Source organism: Globicephala melas, chromosome 2 (assembly GCF_963455315.2).
Source record: "Globicephala melas chromosome 2, mGloMel1.2, whole genome shotgun sequence".
Taxonomy (NCBI): Eukaryota; Metazoa; Chordata; class Mammalia; order Artiodactyla; family Delphinidae; genus Globicephala; species Globicephala melas.
Window position 1 is genome coordinate 23,561,324 of NC_083315.2, and position 21,638 is coordinate 23,582,961.

A 21,638-nucleotide genomic window follows, 5' to 3' on the forward strand; every position below is an offset into this window, starting at 1 on the left:
ATGACATCTTAAGTAAATCTTTCCCTTTTAAAGCATGGTTATCTGAACTAAGAACAGTGCTGCTATGAATATCTTGTACATGTGACTGCATGCATTTCTCATGAGTATATATTTTAAATCATTGATCACTCGGTATACAAATGTTCAACTTCAGTAGATACTGCCGACCAGTTTTTCAAGGTGTTTATCCTGCTTTAAACTCTCAGCATGTCTATGTATGGGACTTCAGTACATATTTGATATAATCATCTCTTTATCTTAGCCATTCTAGGGCTTTTTTCTTTCTTTTTTGAAAAAGCAAATTCGGGGAATCTAACCCAACATTTTAAGCTACTATTCTCCCCCCTCCCATTTTCCTAGGTTATCTAAATAAGTGTTGTCCTTATGAGTTCAGATTCTCAACTATAAAACTGGGGACATCTGAGATTTTGGGATTGTATCAATGTCAATATTCCTGGTTGTGATATAGTTCTGTAAAATATTACCATTGGGGGAATTTTTTATTTTTAAATGAAGGTGTGCTTTTTCAAACGCCAGTAGAAGGCTGATATTTTTTATTGAGTGCAGTGACTTTATGAGGTAGGCGCTATTGTCCCTGGCTTACAGCTGAGGAGACTATTACTTTTTTTTTTTTAGATGTTGGGGGTAGGAGTTTATTAATTAATTTTTGCTGTGTTGGGTTTCCGTTTCTGTGCGAAGGCTTTCTCTAGTTGTGGCAAGTGGGGGCCACTCTTCATCGCAGTGCACGGGCCTCTATCGTGGCCTCTCTTGTTGCGGAGCGCAGGCTCCAGACGTGCAGGCTCAGTAGTTGTGGCCCACGGGCCTAGTTGCTCCGCGGCATGTGGGATCCTCCCAGACCAGTTCTCAAACCCGTGTCCCCTGCATTAGCAGGCAGATTCTCAACCACTGCGCCACCAGGGAAGCCCTGGGAATTTATTTTTACTTATTTATTTTTTTGGCTGCTCCACCTGCAGTGGAAGCACAGAGTCTTAACCACTGGACCGCCAGGGAAGCCCCCACTGAGGCAAATTGAGGCAACTGTACAAGGGATCGTTCTGTATTATTTCATACAACTGCATGTGAATCTACAATTATCTCAATAGAATGTTCAATTAGAAAACAAGCAAAAATCACACACACACACACACACACACACACACACAGTGCTCAGGAACTTTTGGAAAGAGAATATCTAAGTTCCACACAACCAATATGCATGATTAACCCCACTCATTGGCCATCAAAGAAATGCAAGTTAAAGGTATTATTATATAACACTACACTCCTACCAGTATGGCAAAATGAAAAAGGGTGACAATACCTAGTGTTGATGAGGATGTAGACAACTGCCAGGAAGAGTATAAACTGGTATCAATACATCCACTCTGTGAAAGTGTTTGGCAGTGCCAAAGCAACATTTACAGAACCTATGGCCAAGCAATCCCACTGCTAGGTATGTACACAACAGAAATTCTTTCAAATTGAAACCAAGAGAGGTGCACAAAAGATTTAGAGAAGCATTTATAATTGTTCCAAGCTGGAAATAACCTCAACGTCCATCCACAGAATTACTAAACTCTAAGATATTTATCACGTGTGGTAACATAAAACGATGAAAAAAACTGCTCTACAAATGTGAATGAAGTCTCCCAGACATACTGTTGAATTTTAAGAAAAAGCCGACCCCAAAGGCTTCATCTGTATGATTCCGTTTACTTAAATTTCAAAAACAATCAAAACACATCTATGGTGATAGAAGTCATGATTGTGGGTACTTTTGTGGAGATAACAAAAAGGGCAGGGACACAAGGGAGGCTTCTGTAACGACAGGACCTTTTAGATCTTGATCTAGATTGTAGATACATGAGTGTTCACACTTTGCAAATTTTCCTGAGCCATAAACTTATGAATTATGCCTTCTTTTGTACGTACACTATACTTCAATAACAGTTTACCAAAAAACCTTACCACGTTTTTTTTTTCATTATTTGCTTGTCTTTGCTCCAGATGGTAAGCTCCTATAGGGAAGTATAATTATCATCATCGTAGCTTCAGAATTTAAGAGTGCTGATACACAGAACATCAGAAACACAATACTGAACCGATGGTCACTTACATAGATCAGGCAACATTTAATCACAGATACAGCATTCGTCCCACATCAGTTTCTAAGTATTTTGCAAATATTGATTCATTTAGTCCTCATAACAACCCTATGAGGTAAGTACTATTTTAATCATCATTTTACAGATGATAAAACTGAAAGATTAAGTAACTTGCCCAATGTCAACACAGCTGGTTAAGGGCTAAACTGGGATTCCAACCCAGTTTGCCCCAAGTTTATGCTCTTAACCACTGCTCTATACATCGAACACTCGTGTGGCTGGTAAAGTTAAATCCTTGCTTAGTTTTATTTCTCAAGACCCCATGCTGCATCTGCAAGAAAGTAGTGGAAGTGCAAACTTTCTAACACAAATTAATTTGCAACACAAATGAGCTGATGTCACTCATAGGCAAAGAACTCTTATGTTTCAATGAGAAAAAAACTCACTTAAAAAAATGGGCAATGAATGAGTAGTCTATTGTCTTTTCACCCATCAGATCATTAAAGATTAAAAGATAGACAGTCTCAGCGAGTAGAGGAAATCAATTTTATACACTTAGCCCAAGTTTACCACCTTTTTTGAGAGCTCTTTGGCAGTGTCTATTAAATTAAAAAATGTACATAGCCTGAGTCATTGATTCCACTTCCAAAAATTAAGAACACAGAAGTACTCGTCCAAGTGTGCAAACACTTCCCCAAGGATGCTTATTAACAATTATCCTTGTGACATTTCAGAGCAACACAGGTAAAGACCTATGAGCCTTCAGAGAAAAACAAATGTCACAAAGGCTCAGAAATCAAAATGCCTCTTGTAACATTTCAGGGAAGCTAGAAAATGACCCTGAGATTCTGTTCCGTTTATCTTTCCCTGGCAGCCTTCTTCTTAAAGTGGCAACACTGCTCTTTACAGGTTTGTGGTTGCTAATCCATTTTTGTATCACTTATTGTTCATTTTTATGAATAGTTATTGGCAAAATGATAGCATATGCATGTATTTATTTAATGTTTTTAAAAAGAGTAATATAAAGTGTTAAGTGAGAATGGGCTCTGTATTTTTTTATAGTTCTACAGTCTTCTGTAATTCCTATACTACTTTTGCAATAAAAACCCCTAAGCCATCTTTTAAATAAATAGGAAAAAACCCTGACACTTTGTTTGGCACGGCCAGCTCGCTGTGTGGAATAGCTCACGCGCCCAATCTTAATGGTTATCTAAATGCGAATATGGAGTAAATATCCTACTGAAATGTTTCTCAGTCCTTGGAAAAGATTTAAAAATTTATTTAGATTTAGTATATGCCTGAAATTCTACACCGTGCACGTGAGAAACAGCAGATGACCTGGACAGCGCATTTGCTTCCCTGTGCTGGCTGTTCTATGAAGGTGTGGCGCTCAGGTGCCTGGGCTGGGGTTGTGGCCTGGTGCCTCTTCCTTCCACTCTGACCCCACGGAGGCCAGGCCTTCCACAGCTGTTAGGCAACCAGAAAATCAGAGGAGCCTCTTCAACTATCTTCTTAATAGTAGCATGTTAATATTTTTAAGTGTTTTAAGATCTCATTTGGAAAACTGCTGTTCTCATATAATAAGAAAAGACAGTGATTTTCTTATGGTGAGTCATTTATTGTAAGATAATTTACAAATATCTCGCTGTCTTTACTAATTTAAACAGTGGACCAACAATTTCTTCTGACAAGGACAGCAGTAAGCTAAAAACAAAATCAGCTGGCTGAATCTTCTTTACCTGAAAAATAAAAGTACAGAACAAATAAAGATGTCAAGATATAATACATATTTCGGTGGGACTTAAAGAACTGACTCTACATAATAAAATGCTACTCTACACCAGTGGTTCTCAAATTTTGGTCTGGTGGCCCTTTCATGGGGTCCGTGAGGGCAAAACTATTTTTATAACAATGTTACTTGCCTATTTTATTCTCATTCTCAGGTGCACACGGTGGAGTTTTCCAGAGCCTATGTGACGTGTAATATCAGGACAGAATGAATACAGAAATGGAGAGAACTAAGCTATCCTCTGTGAAGTCAGATATCAAAGCGTTCTGAGACCAGGAAATTTGAGAACCACTGCTCCTCACCAGCCTGTATTTAATAACTCAAAAGCATGCTAATTCTTTTTTCTTTTTTTTTTCTTTTTGGCCATACCACGAGCCATGTGGGATACTAGTTCCCTGACCAGGGATTGAATCCGTGTCCCCCACAGTGGAAGCGTGGAGTCCCAACCACTGGACCACCAGAGAGGTCCCAAGAATGCTAATTCTTTATCCTTACAGTTTATTTAATATATCTAAGAAGAAAAAAAAAAGCCCACTAACATCACCCACATACTCCCACCATCTGGCTGCTGCTCTAATGGCCTGGCCATCTCATCTCTCAGGGAATCAGTTTCACTGTTGCCGAATTACCTTCAGTTCTATCTGACCGGGTTTCTTTTCTGACGGGGTAGGGGAGAGTGTGTGAAATATTACCACTTTACCTCTTGTCTGAGGATGAAACTCGAATTTCATTAGTCCCTGGGTTATTATATTAGAAGAAAAAGACAAACACAAAACAAGCAGGTCAAGAAACAATCCATGCTAGTTAATCACTTACAATTTCTGACTAAAAAAGCCCACTTCCTCACTCACTACCTTGAGTATATCATATAAATACTTACCAAAATATTCCCTTAAAACAGAGTTCAATGATTGTTATAAAAGGTCATAGACTTGAATCTGGTTAGAAGCAATAAAACCATGTTCATGCAAGTAGGCAGGACTATGAAAGCATACTTTAAACAACAACTTTTCTATAAACAGCATACAATATATTAAAAAATTTTAGGCTAGCAACTAAATATTTGGTACCTCAAATATTATGGTTTATTCATGCCTTTTATATTATTACCAAAGAGCCAAATGTGTTTGCCTTAAAGCCTTTAAGCAGAAGAGCTGACAGGTTACAGAGCATGCAAGTCCATTCATATAAATAATCCACCGTGAGGTGCACAGCTAACTTGCAATAAATGATTTAGACTGCCTTTCTAGAAAGCGAAAACTAGTCAATTTCCAGTTATTTGAGTTCTTTTTAAAATTCTTGGTCTTCATATCCCAATCTCCCTCTCCTCATTTCTCTGGTTTTGCTACTTTTCAGCCAAGTCCCCGCATTCCTAATCAAGAAAGAGCCTGGTCCTCAATTCTGCAGAGGCTGTAGCCTCCGTCTATTCCGAGCATTCATTCCTCTTTTCCTGGCTCTCCACATCTCACAGCTCCCAGACCTTCAGAGCGCAGTCCAAACTTTCCCCCAGGCCTCTGCATGCACGCCACCCAAGAAGTCAGCGTGGCTCCAGCAGTAGGAAGTACAGCAAGGAGGACATGAATAATACACTTATTTAATCCCTGTATCAGCCCCCGTGTCATAGAAAACAACTGCGTTGAAGGGAGAGTATCTTAACCACGTCTATCAAGCTGGTAAGCAGGAGGGCCGCTCATCACTGCACTGGACTCTGATGTTAACAGAGCAGTAGTGACCAGGCTGAGAGGTGGATTAGTCTTAAACTCACGCTCCAAAACAAAATAAGAGAAGGAAGCCTGCTGGATCCAACCAACACTTATAAAACAGTCTCAACCAGTTTACTTGTGTCTCTGGCATTCTGCCCATTTCTATCCTCCAGAGACAAAAGGACCAACTTAAATGTCATCGTAGTGATAAACCTTTCCCTGATTCTTAAACTTGGATTCACGTTTTCACATACCCAATAAAATGTTACTTCTCTCTCTGCTGAACTGCCAGGTCTTAATATATTTATGGCGGGCTTCCCTGGTGGCGCAGTAGTTAAGAATCCGCCTGCCAATGCAGGGGACAGGGGTTCCATCCTTGGCCTGGGAAGATCCCACATGCCGCGGAGCAACTAAGCCCGTGCGCCACAACTACTGAGCCTGCGCTCTAGAGCCCACGTTCCGCAACAAGTGAAGCCACGACACTGAGAAGCCCGTGCACCGCAACGAAGAGTAGCCCCCGCTCACCGCAACTAGAGAAAGCCCGTGCACAGCAACAAAGACCCAACACCGCCAAAAATAAAACAAATAAATATATTTAAAAAAATGTAAATATTCATGGCACGTCATTCATTCACTCTACAAATATTTACTGAGGAAGTATGTGCCAGGTGATGGGGCTATAAGACTGAACGAGACACTCCCTGTCCCAAGCCGCAGGAGGACAGACAAACAGAAGGGCAATTCCTAGTAAAACAGTGTAAGTGCTATGATGAAGGGAAGCATAGGAGGCTGCCCCACTCAAACCAGGAAGGGGGGATTTCTGGAAGAAAGGATTACCCCAGCTCCGTTAGGAAGGATAAACAGAGTCAGATGTACAATCAAGGGTGCAGGGGAAAGATGGCATTTCAGGGAAAAAAACATACGTGCCACTCAAAAAATACATTTTTTAATTTGGGAGAGAAATGACAAGGATCTGCGTGAAGAGGGCATAAAGGGGAAAGGGTCAAGGGATATTTAGAAGGCAAAATTTACAGAACTTGGTGACCAATTAGCAGGAGGTGAGAGAGAATGAGTCAAAGAAAACTTATGACATATTTTATCTTTCAGCATAATTATCTGCATTTTTTTCGTATCCTATTAGCACATAAATGCCTTGGAAGAAAGGATCACATCCTTTAACACCGTGCCTAGCACTGTATGAGGCATATAATGGGTGTTCAATTTAATAATTTTTAAAACAGAATTCCCATTATCGTAACCGTGGTTTCACAAACATTAACATATCTAGCTAGACAACCAAGACATTTTCTTGAGGAAAGTGGTATTTTAAGAACTCCTTATAAGACAGTACTGATACAGAAAACTTAATTTAAAAATTCCTGGACCCAACCACCATTCAATGATCTGCAGATTTATATAAAACCAAACCCCAAACCAGTCCTGGAACTCAGAAAGCCTGATTTATAATATTTTAAGTTCAAAGACAGATTTTATAAATGATACTGAATATTTATCATTCAGTATAAATGATACTGAATTATTCACGTCCTTATTCCTAAAACTTGAAGAAAGTGAAAGCTAGCAATATACTAATTTCTAAAAAGAAGAAACTAAGCCTGAATATTTCAGCTGAAACAATCAAAATACACCAGAGATCTCATTTTCATCAAACTTTATGTTCTACGATTAAGGAAACAAGATAAGCAATGCTTCATTTCATCGTTAACAGACAAAACAAAACAGAAAACTTAAACATGCAAAGGCTAAACTAGCAGGCACAGATGAGACACGGAGTCTGAGGGTGACGCACAGTTACTTACAGAGCCGCAGCACCGGAGATGATTTCAATCAGCTCCTTGGTGATGACAGCTTGGCGGGTGCGATTGAACGTCAAAGTCAATTTGTCAATCATCTCAGCTACAAACAGAACAAAAGACAACAAGATCTAAAACTAGAAAAGAATACCTTTTTCACTAACTCATTTATAGACGTGTGTTGCTTAATTCAAAAATAAGATTCTGTTTCCTTTTGGGTACCCAAACTGGCCAGTCAAAAAATTTTATGAAGGTAGTTTTGTTTCTTCCACGAGATACCTTTTCAAAGTACCTGCACACTTACTGCGTACCAAGTAAGATATTACTTCCTTTAAGGCAGAGAATATAATTTTTCTATCCTCACAGAATCGGTGGCAGAGCCCAGGACTAGACCCCAGCTCTCCTGCTTCCTGGTCCACTTCCAGAATCGCTAATGCCTTTTGACGTGAGGGTCTTCATGCTGCTTTCCGTAAGGGAATTCTCTCAGCGCTTACAAGCATTCTTGCTGGCATTGTCCATGGCCGTCATCCTGGCACTCTGCTCACTCGTGGTGGATTCCTTCAGAGAGTAGTAGATGATGTTGGCCAGGCTGTATTCTTGGTAATTCTGCAGCACGTCAGCATCAATATCATCATAGATACTCATGCTCTCTGTTAAAACAAGCCATGGATTTCTCTGAAGCGATACAGCACAAAGACTGATTTAATCAAGACAGCTTCCTGGTAGAAAAACTCTTTATAATTACAGAGAAGTCAACGTAAGATTGGTTAAAGGACTCAGTTCTAAAATCTTCATCTATTTCCATACTATAGATAATAGATTTTCAGAAAAATATGATGTGTAAACAAAGCATTTGATATTCTACTTCAAATGCTTAACTTCATAAAACTTAAGAAGTCCACATTTAAAGTAACAGCACCACATTTCACGGATACAAATCCTTTGGATGGTATCTAGCAGCGTGCTGGGCACGAAGCCACACAACAGTCAGTGACCGCGTTTTTCAATAAAGAAATTAAGGAAAGAACTGAGACTCGTATAGTGTAATATAAAAATCCCATTTCAGCCATTTGTTTATTGGGGAAATCTGAAAGTTTCAGGAAAATAAGGGAGGGAAAGCTTTTCTGAGAATGTGGAAGAGAGAAGAGTTAAGAGGCTGCTGTGCATTTTAGTAATTAGGCAGTGGAAACGTAGCAGCAGACTTGAAAATTCACTCATTAGTGTAAAGTGCTGAGACAGTACTGGATTTCATCAAATTTAAGATGCGGTGGATTATAACTCCTATTTTATGTACCATGAAGAAAGAAAATAACATAGCTAATTAAAAATGACATACTGAAAAAATACATATTGACTGGTAGAAGCATCCCAATTTCTAAGACGTTAAAATGTAAATGTGATAGGGACTTCCCTGGTGGCGCAGTGATTAAGAATCCACCTGCCAAGGCAGGGGACACGGGTTCGAGCCCTGGTCCGGGAAGATCCCACATGCCGCGGAGCAACTAAGCCCGTGCGCCAGAACTACTGAGCCTGCGCTCTAGAGCCCATGAGCCACAGCTACTGAGCCCATGCGCCGCAACTACTGAAACCCGTGCGCCTAGAGCCCATGCTCCGCAGCAAGAGAAGCCACCGCAATGAGAAGCCTGCGCACTGCAACAAAGTGTAGCTGCTGCCTGCCTCAACTAGAGAAAGCCCACTTGCAGCAATGAAGACCCAACGCAGCCAAAAAATAAAGATTTATTTAAAAATAAAATGTAAAAGTTATAGATTTATTTAAAAATAAAATGTAAAAGTTATACACCTATTACAGGAGAAATCTAATATACAGAAAGGGAAAATAAAATCAGTTCCTGAGTATTATTTCCAGGATGCATCACTGAGCAATGATCACTTTGTTTAAACAGCAAAACAAGAGAACTGAGTTGTTCAACATATATTAGTTGTGAATAGCGTTCAAATCTCTATTCTAGAGCGTCTGTTTTGTGGTTAGGGAGGGGTCCCACACACAGATTGCAAAGCCAACATATCATTCTAGCTTAGTTCTTCAACCTCCAAGGACAGAAATCATATCTAACGATGGCCTTCAATGGATATTTATTAAATTAATGAAAGAATGCAGTAAGAGTTGTCAAACAATAAATGTTTATGATTTCATGGAAGCCACTAATAGATGGTGATAAACAGCCCAACGTCATTTTTGTTACTGCTGAAAAAAAGCCACCCTGACAATCACTGTTTTCCTATATGTACAAATCTCTCCTTTCTATAGGAAAAATACTTGTCATACAAAACCTACTTACCAGCACTTGCAATGGTACCAAGGGAAAAGATGGGCTTTTCTTCTGTCTTGTAGGAGATGACAGACCTAGAAACGGCAAAAGCAAATGTAAATTCCAAAAGTATAATTTTAAACTGTTAAGTAGACATTTACTTAATGGAAAAATCTGAACATAAACATAAAATAGCTCAGATTTCAACATTTTTCTTGCCTGAATCGGTTAAAGACGATAGACCCTTCATCAAATTCATATCCAGAATTTAACAGTTCAAGGGCAATGACCGACGCATCCCCAAAGGTAGGGGGCCTTCTCCCCACTTCTTTGAATGTCACCAGAAACTGGTTAGAATGAGTCCTACAAGAAAATGAAGAGGTCACATAAAATAGTTTAACAGAATACTTCTGCTGAAAGAACAGAGAACAAGGAAAAAACACGCTCACTATGGATCAAGCTTTTTTGAGGGGGGCGGGGGGTGTTCACTGAGTTAAGGCGCCCCTGCATTATCGTGATTGTCCCTTTCCTTCAGCACCTGCCAAGAACTAAGGACTAACACCAGGCCCTTCCTGTCTTGCATTTCTCTCTGCCTTTACTTCTCTCCTTCCAGCCCTCATCAGCTGTCATTCATTTCTGGCATTTCCTGGCTGTGAGAGCTCCTTAGGGTCCTCGTTAAAAAAAAACTGAAAAACGTCCCCCAAAACAAAAACCCATAGCTTCTGATATTCCTACTGTATTCCATTTATGGTCTGGAAGAAGGAAAAACAAAAGATAAATAGAAAACAGGGGAAATCTATCCATTCTACTATATTCTGGAAAAAAATTCAAAACAAAACAAAACCTCTGTGTATAAAATGGTAACCAAAAAAAGACACCTTGCTTAAATAAACTATCAAAGAAACTTCCCTTTATTCATTCTTGCGGCCTTTTAAACATAAACAATATATACTTAAATTACCTGTGAAGTATACTCCTGAGTTTATCACCAACTCCAACAATCTTAACTTCTTTCCCAGCTGCTGTGAGATTGGCCACCTCACTCTTTAAGTGTTTAGCAATCGAGGAATGAATAGCACCACAAAGCCCTCGGTCTGAGGACACACCGATAAGGAGATGTTTCTTCTTGTCTTCAGGCACCTTAATATCAGCCTTTTCATACAGAGCTTAAAAAAAAAAATGTATGTGTAATTACACTAAATACAGCAATAACCCTAATTTACAAAATGATGCCTCAATATAATCAAGTGTCTGTGCATGTATTTCATTTACAATCAGGCTAAAAACCATAAAGGTTTAAATCTCTATTAAGACAGAGGTTCCTAAGGGCCAAATTATCTTAAGTACTGACTAAAAGAAATTGCTAGCACAATTAAAAAACTTGTAAAAAGGCCAGACTTATAGAAGTACCAACTTCTCTAGACTTGCCAAATTTCTAAAGAACACAGATCTTCAGTGTACAACCAAAAAAGCAGAAAACAAATATTTACTGAAATGCTCATATAATCTACATAGCAAGCTTTTATGAAAACCGCTGACATTTAAATGATGGATGCCATTTTATTTTCTATTTATTTATTTTTGCTGGGCTGCGTGGCTTGCAGGACCAGGGATCAAACCCGTGTCCCCTGCAGTGGAAGCACGGAGTCCTAACCACTGGACTGCCAGGGAAGTCCCTATTTTTGGTATTACTAACAACCTCACTTTGTTGGTCTTCCAAGAAGCAGAAGGCAAGAGGTGTTTAAATAGGATAAAATATACATGGATTTTACTGGGGAAATGCCTGTGAGAGAAAATAGGAAGGGGGTCAGAATAGCCATCACACCAGGATGCCAGTCTGACCAGTGGGATGAAAGGTGTGGTGGCAGCTTCCTGGACCGCTGTACAGTTGAGGGAAAGTTCAGCGAGGCTGCCAGGGAGCCCCAAGTCTCCCAAGAACACGCCTACCTGAGTATCCCATCTGTGCTCAGGTGCTGGCCAGGAGCAGCCCGTGGGAAGCATGGCTTAGGTGCAAAAACACAGGACGATTCAGCAGCTGTGCTCACTCTAGTTACAAAGTGCATCTTCACGGCTGCCACATTCCCCACTTCAACAAAATTCCTGCTATCGCCTTTTTCAGTATAGAGCAGTGATTCTCAAATTTCAATACCTGAGGACCCTCCATAAAAAGCAGAGAGAGGTAAATACTCAACTCCAAAGTTTAGGGAAGTGGAGAAAATATTCCTTTTCAGTCTCTTTTTGTTTTATATTGTACAGCATAAAATGTCTATTTAAAGTTCTTAAATATTTTAAATGATTAGCCATTTAATATCTAGCAATTAGTATTTTTTTAGTTTGAAGGACTTAGAAGCTGAATGGCAGCCTTGACTTGAATTTTTAATATCACACCACAAATACTATAATTAGATATCTGAGTCAATTTCCTTATTCGCTAGTTTTGTGGTTATAGAGTTTTGAGGGGAAACAAATTTATTACACTTATTCATTTCAGCATGAAAGGTGAACAGTGAATGACTTTCACCTTTTCATAAAAATAGGCTAGAGTAATTTATCAACCTCTACCGGGCCGCTAACTAGGTGCTCAGTATTATGCTGGTTATAGAACAGGACTCAGGAGAGCAAACGGCTGGGGTTGCTAATGATTGCTAACCCTAACTTAGCAAGTCTCCATTATGCCTCCTAGGAAAAGCTGAATATGGCTGGTTTTTTTTTTTTTGGCTGCACCACACAGCCTGCAGGATCTTAGTTCCGCAACCAGGGATGGATCTTAGTTCCGCAACCAGGGATCTAACCCGAACCCTGGCAATAAGAGTGCCAAGTCCTAACCACTGGACCGCCAGGAAATTCCCTAAATATGGCATTTTTAAAGCAAGGAGGCATTTCCACTGAAGCCTAGTGCCCTATCGTTTTCTCATACAGAAGTTTCTTTACAGCATGCTTAAAAAAAAGCATGCTAGGGCTTCCCTGGTGACGCAGTGGTTAAGAATCTGCCTGCCAATGCAGGGGACATGAGTTTGAGCCCTGGTTCGGGAAGATCCCACATGCTGCAAAGCAACTAAGCCCGTGTGCCACAACTACTGAGCTTGCGCTCCAGAGCCTGTGAGCCACAACTACTGAAGCCCATGTGCCTAGAGCCCGTGCTCCACGACAAGAGAAGCCCGCACACTGCAACAAAGAGTAGCCCCTGCTCGCTGCAACTAGAGAAAGCCCACGCGCAGCAACAAAAACCCAATGCAGACAAAAATAAACATAAATAAAATAAATAAATTTATATATAAAAAAACTGATTGGACTACCCTGGTAGCGCAGTGGTTAAGAATCTGCCTGCCAATGCAGGGGGACACAGATTTGAGCCCTGGTCCGGGAAGATCCCACATGCCACGGAGCAACTAAGCCCGTGTGCCTCACTACTGAGCCTGCACTCTAGAGCCCGCGAGCCACAACTACTGAGTCTGTGTGCCGCAACTACCAAAGGCTGCGTGCTTAGAGCCCGTGCTTCCCAACAAGAGAAGCCACCGCAATTAGAAGCCCGCGTGCAGCAACGAAGACCCAATGGAGCCAAAAAAAAAAAACCGAAAACACTGATTAAAAAAAGCATGCTATAAATGCATGCTTAAAAAATACGAAGAGCACAAGAAAACTATTGCACAAGGTAATTTATATGTAATACATAGAGGCATTAACACACAGATGATACAGATACATCTTTTCTTCAATTTGGAAATAAGCAAATTTCTCCCTCTTTACAGCTAATGTTTAAACATTCCGCTCATGTACTCACAGTCATATCCATGACTACCCAGTCACCTTCCACTGCAGGGCACCCCCTCCCTACCCTGCAGTCCTAAAAGATCACATCACAGTGTAACAGGAAGAAAGCAAGCATTCGAGTCTAATGCACTAAACTTCCAAGTTCTTTTGATGGTGTATTTAATAATCTAGGAAAATTTTCAGAATATCTTAAAAGTGAACATGATCACATACAGTGGTTAACAAATAGGTTCAGATGCCAAGTCACAGAGGTGTAGTTATGACTGCACTGGGCTTCAGTTTTTCCTATCGGCAAAGCGGGAGCTCTGACAGTCCCCACCCGCACAGGGCTGCTGTGATAGATGGGGGCCTGGAAGTACTCAGGACAGATGAGTCCTGAGCAGTCATCTCTAGGTTAAACGGTACTTAGTAATTTGTGACTGCACTCTCCTCTTACCCAAGGATCCTATTCCATACACTCGGGCTGGTTTCAGCTCCCTCTCAGCTCGGGCATATTTCGCTGCTGCTACCATTTTCATAGACTTGGTAATTTTCTGGATGTTTTTGATTGATTTTAGTCGCCTGGTAACTGAAAAACAGAAGTGCTGTGTTAAGATAAAGGAGTTACCATTTCATTTGTGAATTTATCGAAATATTTTCCTAAACTTCAAGGTAGAATAATTAGCAGTTAGACCTTCAATTAATAGCAGCTGCTAAACTAGGCTTAATGTTAGAGTACCAATAACTCAGACCTTGTGCTACCTGGAGAGGACAAGCAAAATGGCAACATAATAGTATCAATAAATTATGTATTTAAAACACTAAATGGTACTGAAAATGGCCTTTTGCCACATATTCCGTAACATTTTATACACACACACAGTAGTTTTTTCTAGTTATATCATTATCATTCTACAGACAACAGAATCAACAACCATGTGTCACCTCACATGGGTCTTTTCCAAAACAAGTTCAATGCCGCACAGAGATGACATAGATTCACTGTGTCCATTTTGACCAAATATGTAAATGGGCTAAAGCAGCACATTTTTATTTGTCAAAGTTTAGTTTTTCTTAATTCACATATTGTGATAAAGTACTTACTATCTTTCAAGGTTGCCATATTTCGAACTTGGATCCTGAGAATAAAAGTGGTAAAAAACATTTTAGTTTTTTGAAAAATAGCTCAAAGAAAAACTTTCAAAGTTGATAAACTGATTTAAAGAGTATCCCATAAAGAAATGATCTATAAGACTGAGTGTGTGTGTGTGTGTGTGTGTATACATAAATACCTCAATACTGATACCAAACCCTACATCATCAAAGATCTCATTCTAGGGCTTCCCTGGTGGCGCAGTGGTTGAGAGTCCGCCTGCCGATGCAGGGGACACGGGTTCGTGCCCCGGTCCGGGAAGATCCCACATGGCGTGGAGCGGCTAGGCCCGTGAGCCATGGCTGCTGAGCCTGCGCGTCTGGAGCCTGTGCTCTGCAATGGGAGAGGCCACAACAGTGAGAGGCCCAGGTACCACCAAAAAAAAAAAAAAAAAAAAGATCTCATTCTATTTGATCTAACACAAAGTTTCCACTGAAGTCACAATGGCATTCACACATGCTCTATTCCCACCCCTATGTCTTTGCCTATATTGTTGCTGACTTCCTCAGTTCACCGAAACCTTTTCAAATAACCCTTAGGGTCAACTACACATTCTAACATGACCACATGTGTCAAAGTACAGTTTATTTAAACCAATTAACTTTTTCAACTCAATTCAGTAAGCTCTTTACTGAGCAGCTACTCTGCTCCAGGACATGGTCTCTGACCACAAGAAGCATACTATTATCTCATAAACAAGATTTATGCAAATTTAGATTTACATGAAATTTACATTAAATATTTTCGACAGTCTTTTAAAGTGCTGATGCATTAAAGTCAAAATGATATGACTTAAAAGTAATGTTGGTGAAAGATAAATTACGAGAGGATCCTCCTCTTACTGGTGAAGACATGTTATTGAATATACATTATCTTGTAGCTCTTAAGTCCATAAAGTACCTGTGTTGGCCTGGAAAGCTCCATGGGAGAAATGAAGAATCCATAAATTTGTGCATAAAGGAGGGCCTAAGGAGGGCATTCCTAGGAACTGGATGTAGTTTTGAAGCTGGAGACATAGCTTGGGTTAATAAGTTTAAATATTATTTTATAGGTACTGGAAAAATGATGAATGTTTCTAAGCCCACAAATCAGTTTAGTTTTTCAGTAAGGTATCTCCGATGGCAGTGAAAAGCACAAAATGATACCAAATGTTGATGACATGGAGGCCAAACAAGGGGCTTCCAGACAAGAGAAGGCAAGCACCTGGACTGAGAGGTTGGCAAAGCAACAGGAGACCAGATGTGAGAGCAAGCAGACCCAAAGGTTTCTAACTTAATGACCTAAATGAACACTGTTGTCATTTAACCAAGAGAGAAAAACTGGGTGGGGGAGATCTCCTTGGAGATAATGAAGTTTGAATTTGATTTAGTTTAAAAAACCATGCGACCAAGTGGAAATCCTAACCAGGTCTGGGAAACATATGAGGTATTGAGATTTGAAACAGATTTGTAACTATCAGTAGACATGGTAGTTGGTGCCAAAAAAAATAAAATTAAAAAAAAAAAAAAAGAAAAAGAAAGAGAATTAGAACGAGAAGCAGGGGGAATATGTCCTAATTCTATAAGGCCAGCATAACCCTAATACTAAAACCAGATAAAGACATTATATAAGAAATGAATTTGAGAATAATATCTCTCATGAACATAGATGCAAAAATCCTCAACAAAATATTAGCAAATGCAATCTAACCATGTATTAAAAACAATTATACACTACGACCAAGTGGGATTTATTCCAGGTATGTGAGGCTGGTTCATCATTCGAAATTCAAATATATAATCCACCACATCAACACACTAAAGAAGAAAAATGGTATCATCAATAGATGCAGAAAAAGGATCTGACAAAATCAAATGCCGATTCATGATTAAAAACCTCTCAGCAAATTAGGAACAGAGGAGAACTTCCTCAACCTGATAAAGAACATCCATAAAAACACCCCCTAAGGTTTAATGGTTAGAAACTAGGAGCTTTCCCCCTAAGACTGGGAACAAGACAAGGATGCCCTGTCTCACCACCCCTACTCAACATTGTACTGAAGTCCTAATTAATGCAGTAAGACAAAAAGGGAAACAACACGTATACAGGTTGGGAGGGAAGAAATAAAGCTGTCTTTGTTCATAGATGACATGATCAACTACATAGAAAATCCCAAAGAATGGCCAAAAATTAAAAAAAAAACTGACAATACCAATGACGGCAAGAATGTGGGGTAACAGGAACTCTCACTGATCACCAGTGGTTATACAAAATGGTATGGCTACTTTGGAAGATGGTTTGGCAGCTTCTTACAAATCTAAACATAGTTTAAACATACGATTCAGCAATCATACCCCTAGATACCTACCCAACTGAGCTGAAAACTTTTATCTACATAACAACCTGCATTCACATTCCTATAGCAGCTTTATTCATGACTTCCAAAAACTGGAAGGAATCAAGATGTCCTTCAATACATGAATGAATGGACAAACAGACAGGTGCATCCATACGGTTGGAGCAGTATTAAGCAATAAAAATAAACGAGCCATCAAGCCACAAAAAGACATGGAGGAACCTTAATTGCATATCGCTAAGTGAAAGAAACCAATCTGAAAAGGCTACATACTGTATGATTCCAATTATAAGACATTCCAGAACTGAAAAAACTTTAGCAACAATAAAAATATCAGTGGTTGCCAGGATTTTAGGGAGAGATTTTTAGGGCAGTGAAACTATTCTGCATGATATTGTAATGGAAGACACATGTCACTATGCATTTGTCAAAACCCACAGAAGTGTACAACAAAACGAGTGTCCTTAATGAAACTATGCACCTTAGTTAATAATGCATCAACACGGGTTCATTAATTGTAGTATACACTCCACACTAATGCAAGATGTTGATGACTGGGGAAAATGTCCAGAGTGGGGTGTGGGTATATGCAACTCTCTGTGCTACTCAATTTTTCTATAAATCTAAAACTGTACTAAAAAACAGACTAGAAAAAAGTCTATAATAACTAAAAAAATGCAGGCTATAAGATATGATGCCATTTTTGTGATTCTATGTGTTTATGTGCACAAAAGTAAGTCTGAAAGTTCATAACTAGAACAGTTATTTTTTAAAAATCTCTTGACTTATGTATCTTACTACTGGTATTACTCAGCCATGGAGAAAGAAAAATAAAGAAAATAAGAGGAAGGAGATGATCTGGAAAACATTAGGGGTTTGGTTTTAAGAGTGGATCCCCCAAAGGCAAAGATAAAAGCTGTCAAACATTGACAAGCTCTGCTAGTTTCAGAGGGCGGACTTATCAACATAATGACCATCCCATGAACATTTTTTCATCATGGCACTTGAAAAGTAATATTTTGGGGATGATTTTCTTTTTTTGGAATAACTTTTTTGCCCATTCTAAATTTAGAGACTATAAAGAGTGACACTGGGACAGTATGGTCTTAGGCATGCACTCCAATTTAACTGACACAGGTTTCTAGTCAGAGTACATCATATGGAACAAAATCTGAACTGCATGCCATATCTGGATGAACACAGAATGTTCGGGTCTCCACATGTATCCCAAGTGAGAGGTATGCAGGAAGATACAGGATCTTTTGTGATTCTTTCTGCTGTGCACACACCCTAATTTCCCCAATTTTGAAGCACTCTCATGTTTAGACTTCATTTAATTCTAAACACGTCTATCTGTGTTACAAAGTTATTTTTTAAGTACAATTTGAGTGCAAAATAACCACGAGCTGATCTGAACTCCCTCTAGTGACAGACTGCTCTACTGAATATACAGCTTTTGCAAATGAGAAGATAAAGGAAGTTCTGTGTCAGTTTTGTGTTCTGGAAAATTACATCATGTCCTAAAAAATTCTCGGGAGATTATCTGAGAAACTAGAAACACGTCAAATACAGCAGAGGGCAAATCGCACAGATAGATGGCAGACTACCATGATCTACTATGATCACACAGCAGGTTCGTGGGTGAACTATGTATCATTCAAAGAAATTACAGACAGCTTGAATGAATTTTAAGGAGTGTATAATGCTGAATAATATAAAAATTAAGGAAGAAGCAGCACCCACTAATTCCTAAGGAAAAGAAAATTATGAAGTATGTCTAATTCTAACACTGAATGCCTGGGTGAAAGTCCAACCCTGGCCTCTCCACCAAGTGACTCCCCAGAACTTTATCACCAACCATGACACACAATTCAGTCTTGTTAGGCTTCTAACCTTCTCACATTACATTTTATGTAGAATGTGTATGTATAAATTCGTTTTCATTTTTCAACTGATACATCTGGATCCTCACAAGCATTTTTCCCACTGTCCTTGGTTCTTTACAAATACTGATTCACTTAATCCTCACACTAATCCAATGAATGGGGTACTAGCATTACCCCCATTTAACAGAGGAGGAAATGGTACAGAGACACTGAGTAACTTGCCCAAGGCCACACCGCCAGGTGAGTGGTGGTCAGGATTCAAAGCCGGGCAGTTTGGCACCACTCCATCGGGTACACTACAGGCTGCTGCCTCACGTTTAAAAGTAAATATCTGCTATGTCAGCCTCAGATGATGGCCTCTCTTCTCTCTCCTGAAATGCCATCTCTCCCCCTTTTCAGTGTCCATAGTTCAACTTACAGCCTACTGGTTTCCTATTATAAAATAGTTCCATTTTAGACAATGTGGAAAACTAGGAAATAGAAATGTATTTCCCCCTGATTTGAGATAGAAAAATCATTCTTTCCCACCCCCAAATTCCTTGTTTCCATTTTCTTAAATACTACTTTAAAAAAAAGTTTAATTTCCAAAAATTTAGGGTATTTTACTGACACCCTGAACAATTAAAACAACTTCACTGTAAGTTTAATTAAGCCTAATGTTTAGTTAATGTTGGTATGCTAACCTCCTTGAAACCAAAACTATAACAACAAATTGCATTTTAAAAAGCTTTCAATAACTAAAACACAACCAAGGAAATGCCTCTTTCTGGTTCTGCAAAGACAAAAGTATAATGTATTTCCCTTCCAAATTAATTCTGTGGCATGTGAAACATTAAGATGGCTTTAGTTTCTGAATTTAAAAGGCAATTATAGGGAGTGGAAGGGAAAAGGCAGAAGAGGCAGGAAAGACAGCAGGCACCTAGAGTGATGGAATGTATGAAAAGGAAGAGGACCGAGTATGCCTTGCAAGGTGGAAACTGACGTTTGATGAATATTCATAACCTAACAATTTAAAACCAACACTCCAAAGAGAGTAAGGTCAGGACTTCGACATTTATTTGCTGACTGAGGTTCCAGTTTAAGTCCCACCCCAAGCAGTAGTTGTCTCAGACCCAGCAAGCGCTTAAATGCTTCTTTACTAAAAGATCTTCAAAAGATCTTACAGGTTTTTTAAAAGTTATTTTTACAATTTTATGTAATGTATTTTGTCCTCATTTCAGAAACTGTCCATTTTTAAAGATCAACTTGGATAACTTAAAGTTCTAAAAATATTTACAGATAACATTAATGCACAGCAAGATGGGAAGGAAGGAAGGAAAGAGAGGTGATGTTTGCAGAGCACCACTGCATGTGAGAAAGTGTCCCACAAAGCTCACCAGGATCATGTCGATTTGTTCACCACGTTTTAGCACTTTCCACAGTGCCAACTTGGCGCAGGGCAAGCACCCAACAAATGTGCGCTGAGTGATTAAGAAATGGGACAACCTATACCAGTGAGAATCCAACTAAAGTGACTTCTTACTTCCCTTGAATACTCTACTAATATTAGGAGAAAGAAACTCTGAATTCCAAGGCAAATCCACTAACATTTGTATGTAGGTTTTTCACATCAGATTTAATTACTTCATTAAGCTGAAAATCTTTTATTGTTATAAACTTTTTGCTTAATGAACACATACCTATTTTAATTAATACTTTATAGTCCCTTCTCATAAATTAGGTACAAAAATCTAGTTTAGTGGGGTGGCTCCTTAGAATTCTCCTTTACTGTAAAACCGGGGAAGTGCTACAGTCTATAGCTAACCCTTTAGCACTGTTATTTTTTAAGTAACAGACTCTGTCTAGCTTCATCACATCTCCTCCTATTACAGGGTACCATACAAACCAACGTTTGTCTGCCTATTCCTAGGCCTTCTAAGATGCTTTTTCTGGGGGGTGGGGGGAAACCAATGTTTAAAATCCCTAAAACTTGCATGGCAGTGAACAGATGACGCATAGAAGTCCATCTATCTCCTCCTCCTCGGGGCATTGGGACGATGTCATGACCTTGCAGGGTTACTGATTCAGCACAACGGTTTCGAGATAGTGCAAGGTCTCTTCCCCTTCCTCACCAACAGATATTTAAGGTCCCCTCTGCAACCCACGAGGGCACTTATTCACTTGGGCCCAGCAAAGCGCCTGCTGCAAGGTCACTGCTTAGTTCGCGTTGTGCGTTACTGCGCTCTGCACCGGAGAGTTTCAAAAGGCGTCAAGGACAAAAAGCACACCTTAACCTTCCGCTGGACCTTTCCTGGGGCCCTCCCCTCTCCCACTTCGAGGGCCCGGGTAAGGCCTCCCAGAGGCTCGCCGCCTGGCGCGCAGCAGAGGCTCCCTAAGCATTTACTTAGTAGCTGAGGGGATCCAAGACTGCCCTGAAATTAACTGGGCCCAAGGCCCCACTCTCGAGGACCCAGATAAGCACGCCTCGTGGCCCTCCCCCCGCCCTAGCCCGCCTCCGGAGACTTGGCGCGCCCTTCCCGGTTCCGAGCGCTTCCTGCAGCCCGGGCTCCGGGGCCTCTGCGGGACCCCGGCCTGGTCGGCCCTGCGACCCCGGGTCCGTCCCACTCGCCTCCACCCGCTTCCCCTGCCCCCTGCCTGAGCCCCTCCATCCACCGCAACCCTCCCGTTCCCCCCGCGAGCTGCCATTACCATTGCGGCTGCACGGCCCAGGCCGACAGCCCTGCTAGGCCCACCGGAGAAAACATGGTGATTCCGGCCCCGCTGAAGGTCGGTCAGACAGGCCTCACCGCGCCTGCGCGGAAGCGCCCCACACGCCCCGCCCACCCCGTGGTCT

The 21,638-nt window shown here is 40.3% G+C and overlaps 1 protein-coding gene across 6 annotated transcripts; it reads right to left on the reverse strand.

The window, feature by feature from the left end:
* Window positions 1-1,166: 1,166 nt before the first annotated feature.
* Window positions 1,167-21,618, reverse strand: ATP5F1C (ATP synthase F1 subunit gamma). Of its 6 annotated transcripts, none has more exons than XM_030836914.3 (10): window positions 21,494-21,618; window positions 14,536-14,570; window positions 13,889-14,020; window positions 10,643-10,847; window positions 9,901-10,044; window positions 9,712-9,776; window positions 7,906-8,061; window positions 7,418-7,514; window positions 4,595-4,631; window positions 1,196-3,844 (listed from the first exon to the last, which is right to left on the reverse strand). In XM_030836914.3, exons 1-9 carry the CDS (start codon window positions 21,547-21,549, stop codon window positions 4,625-4,627), a joined length of 897 nt encoding a protein of 298 aa, XP_030692774.1. In that variant the 5' UTR covers window positions 21,550-21,618; the 3' UTR covers window positions 1,196-3,844; window positions 4,595-4,624. The 6 variants fall into 6 exon arrangements, 5 of the variants coding, with proteins under 5 accessions (XP_030692775.1, XP_030692774.1, XP_030692776.1 ...); XM_030836916.3 differs by lacking the exon at window positions 21,494-21,618 and adding an exon at window positions 14,724-14,878 and having other exon boundaries at window positions 1,200-3,844; XR_009562078.2 differs by having other exon boundaries at window positions 1,167-3,844; window positions 4,595-7,514.
* Between the last annotated feature and the right edge of the window lie 20 nt (window positions 21,619-21,638).

Excerpts from the sequence above, each read along its gene's own strand:
- ATP5F1C (XM_030836914.3), bottom strand. The coding sequence starts at position 21,549 with ATGTTTTCTCCGGTGGGCCTAGCAGGGCTGTCGGCCTGGGCCGTGCAG. Across the intron at positions 14,021-14,535 it reads TATGGCAACCTTGAAAGATA|TTACCAGGCGACTAAAATCA; the intron begins GTAAGTACTTTA and ends TCTGTTTTTCAG. Across the intron at positions 10,848-13,888 it reads GTATGGAATAGGATCCTTGG|CTCTGTATGAAAAGGCTGAT; the intron begins GTAAGAGGAGAG and ends TTTTTTTTTAAG.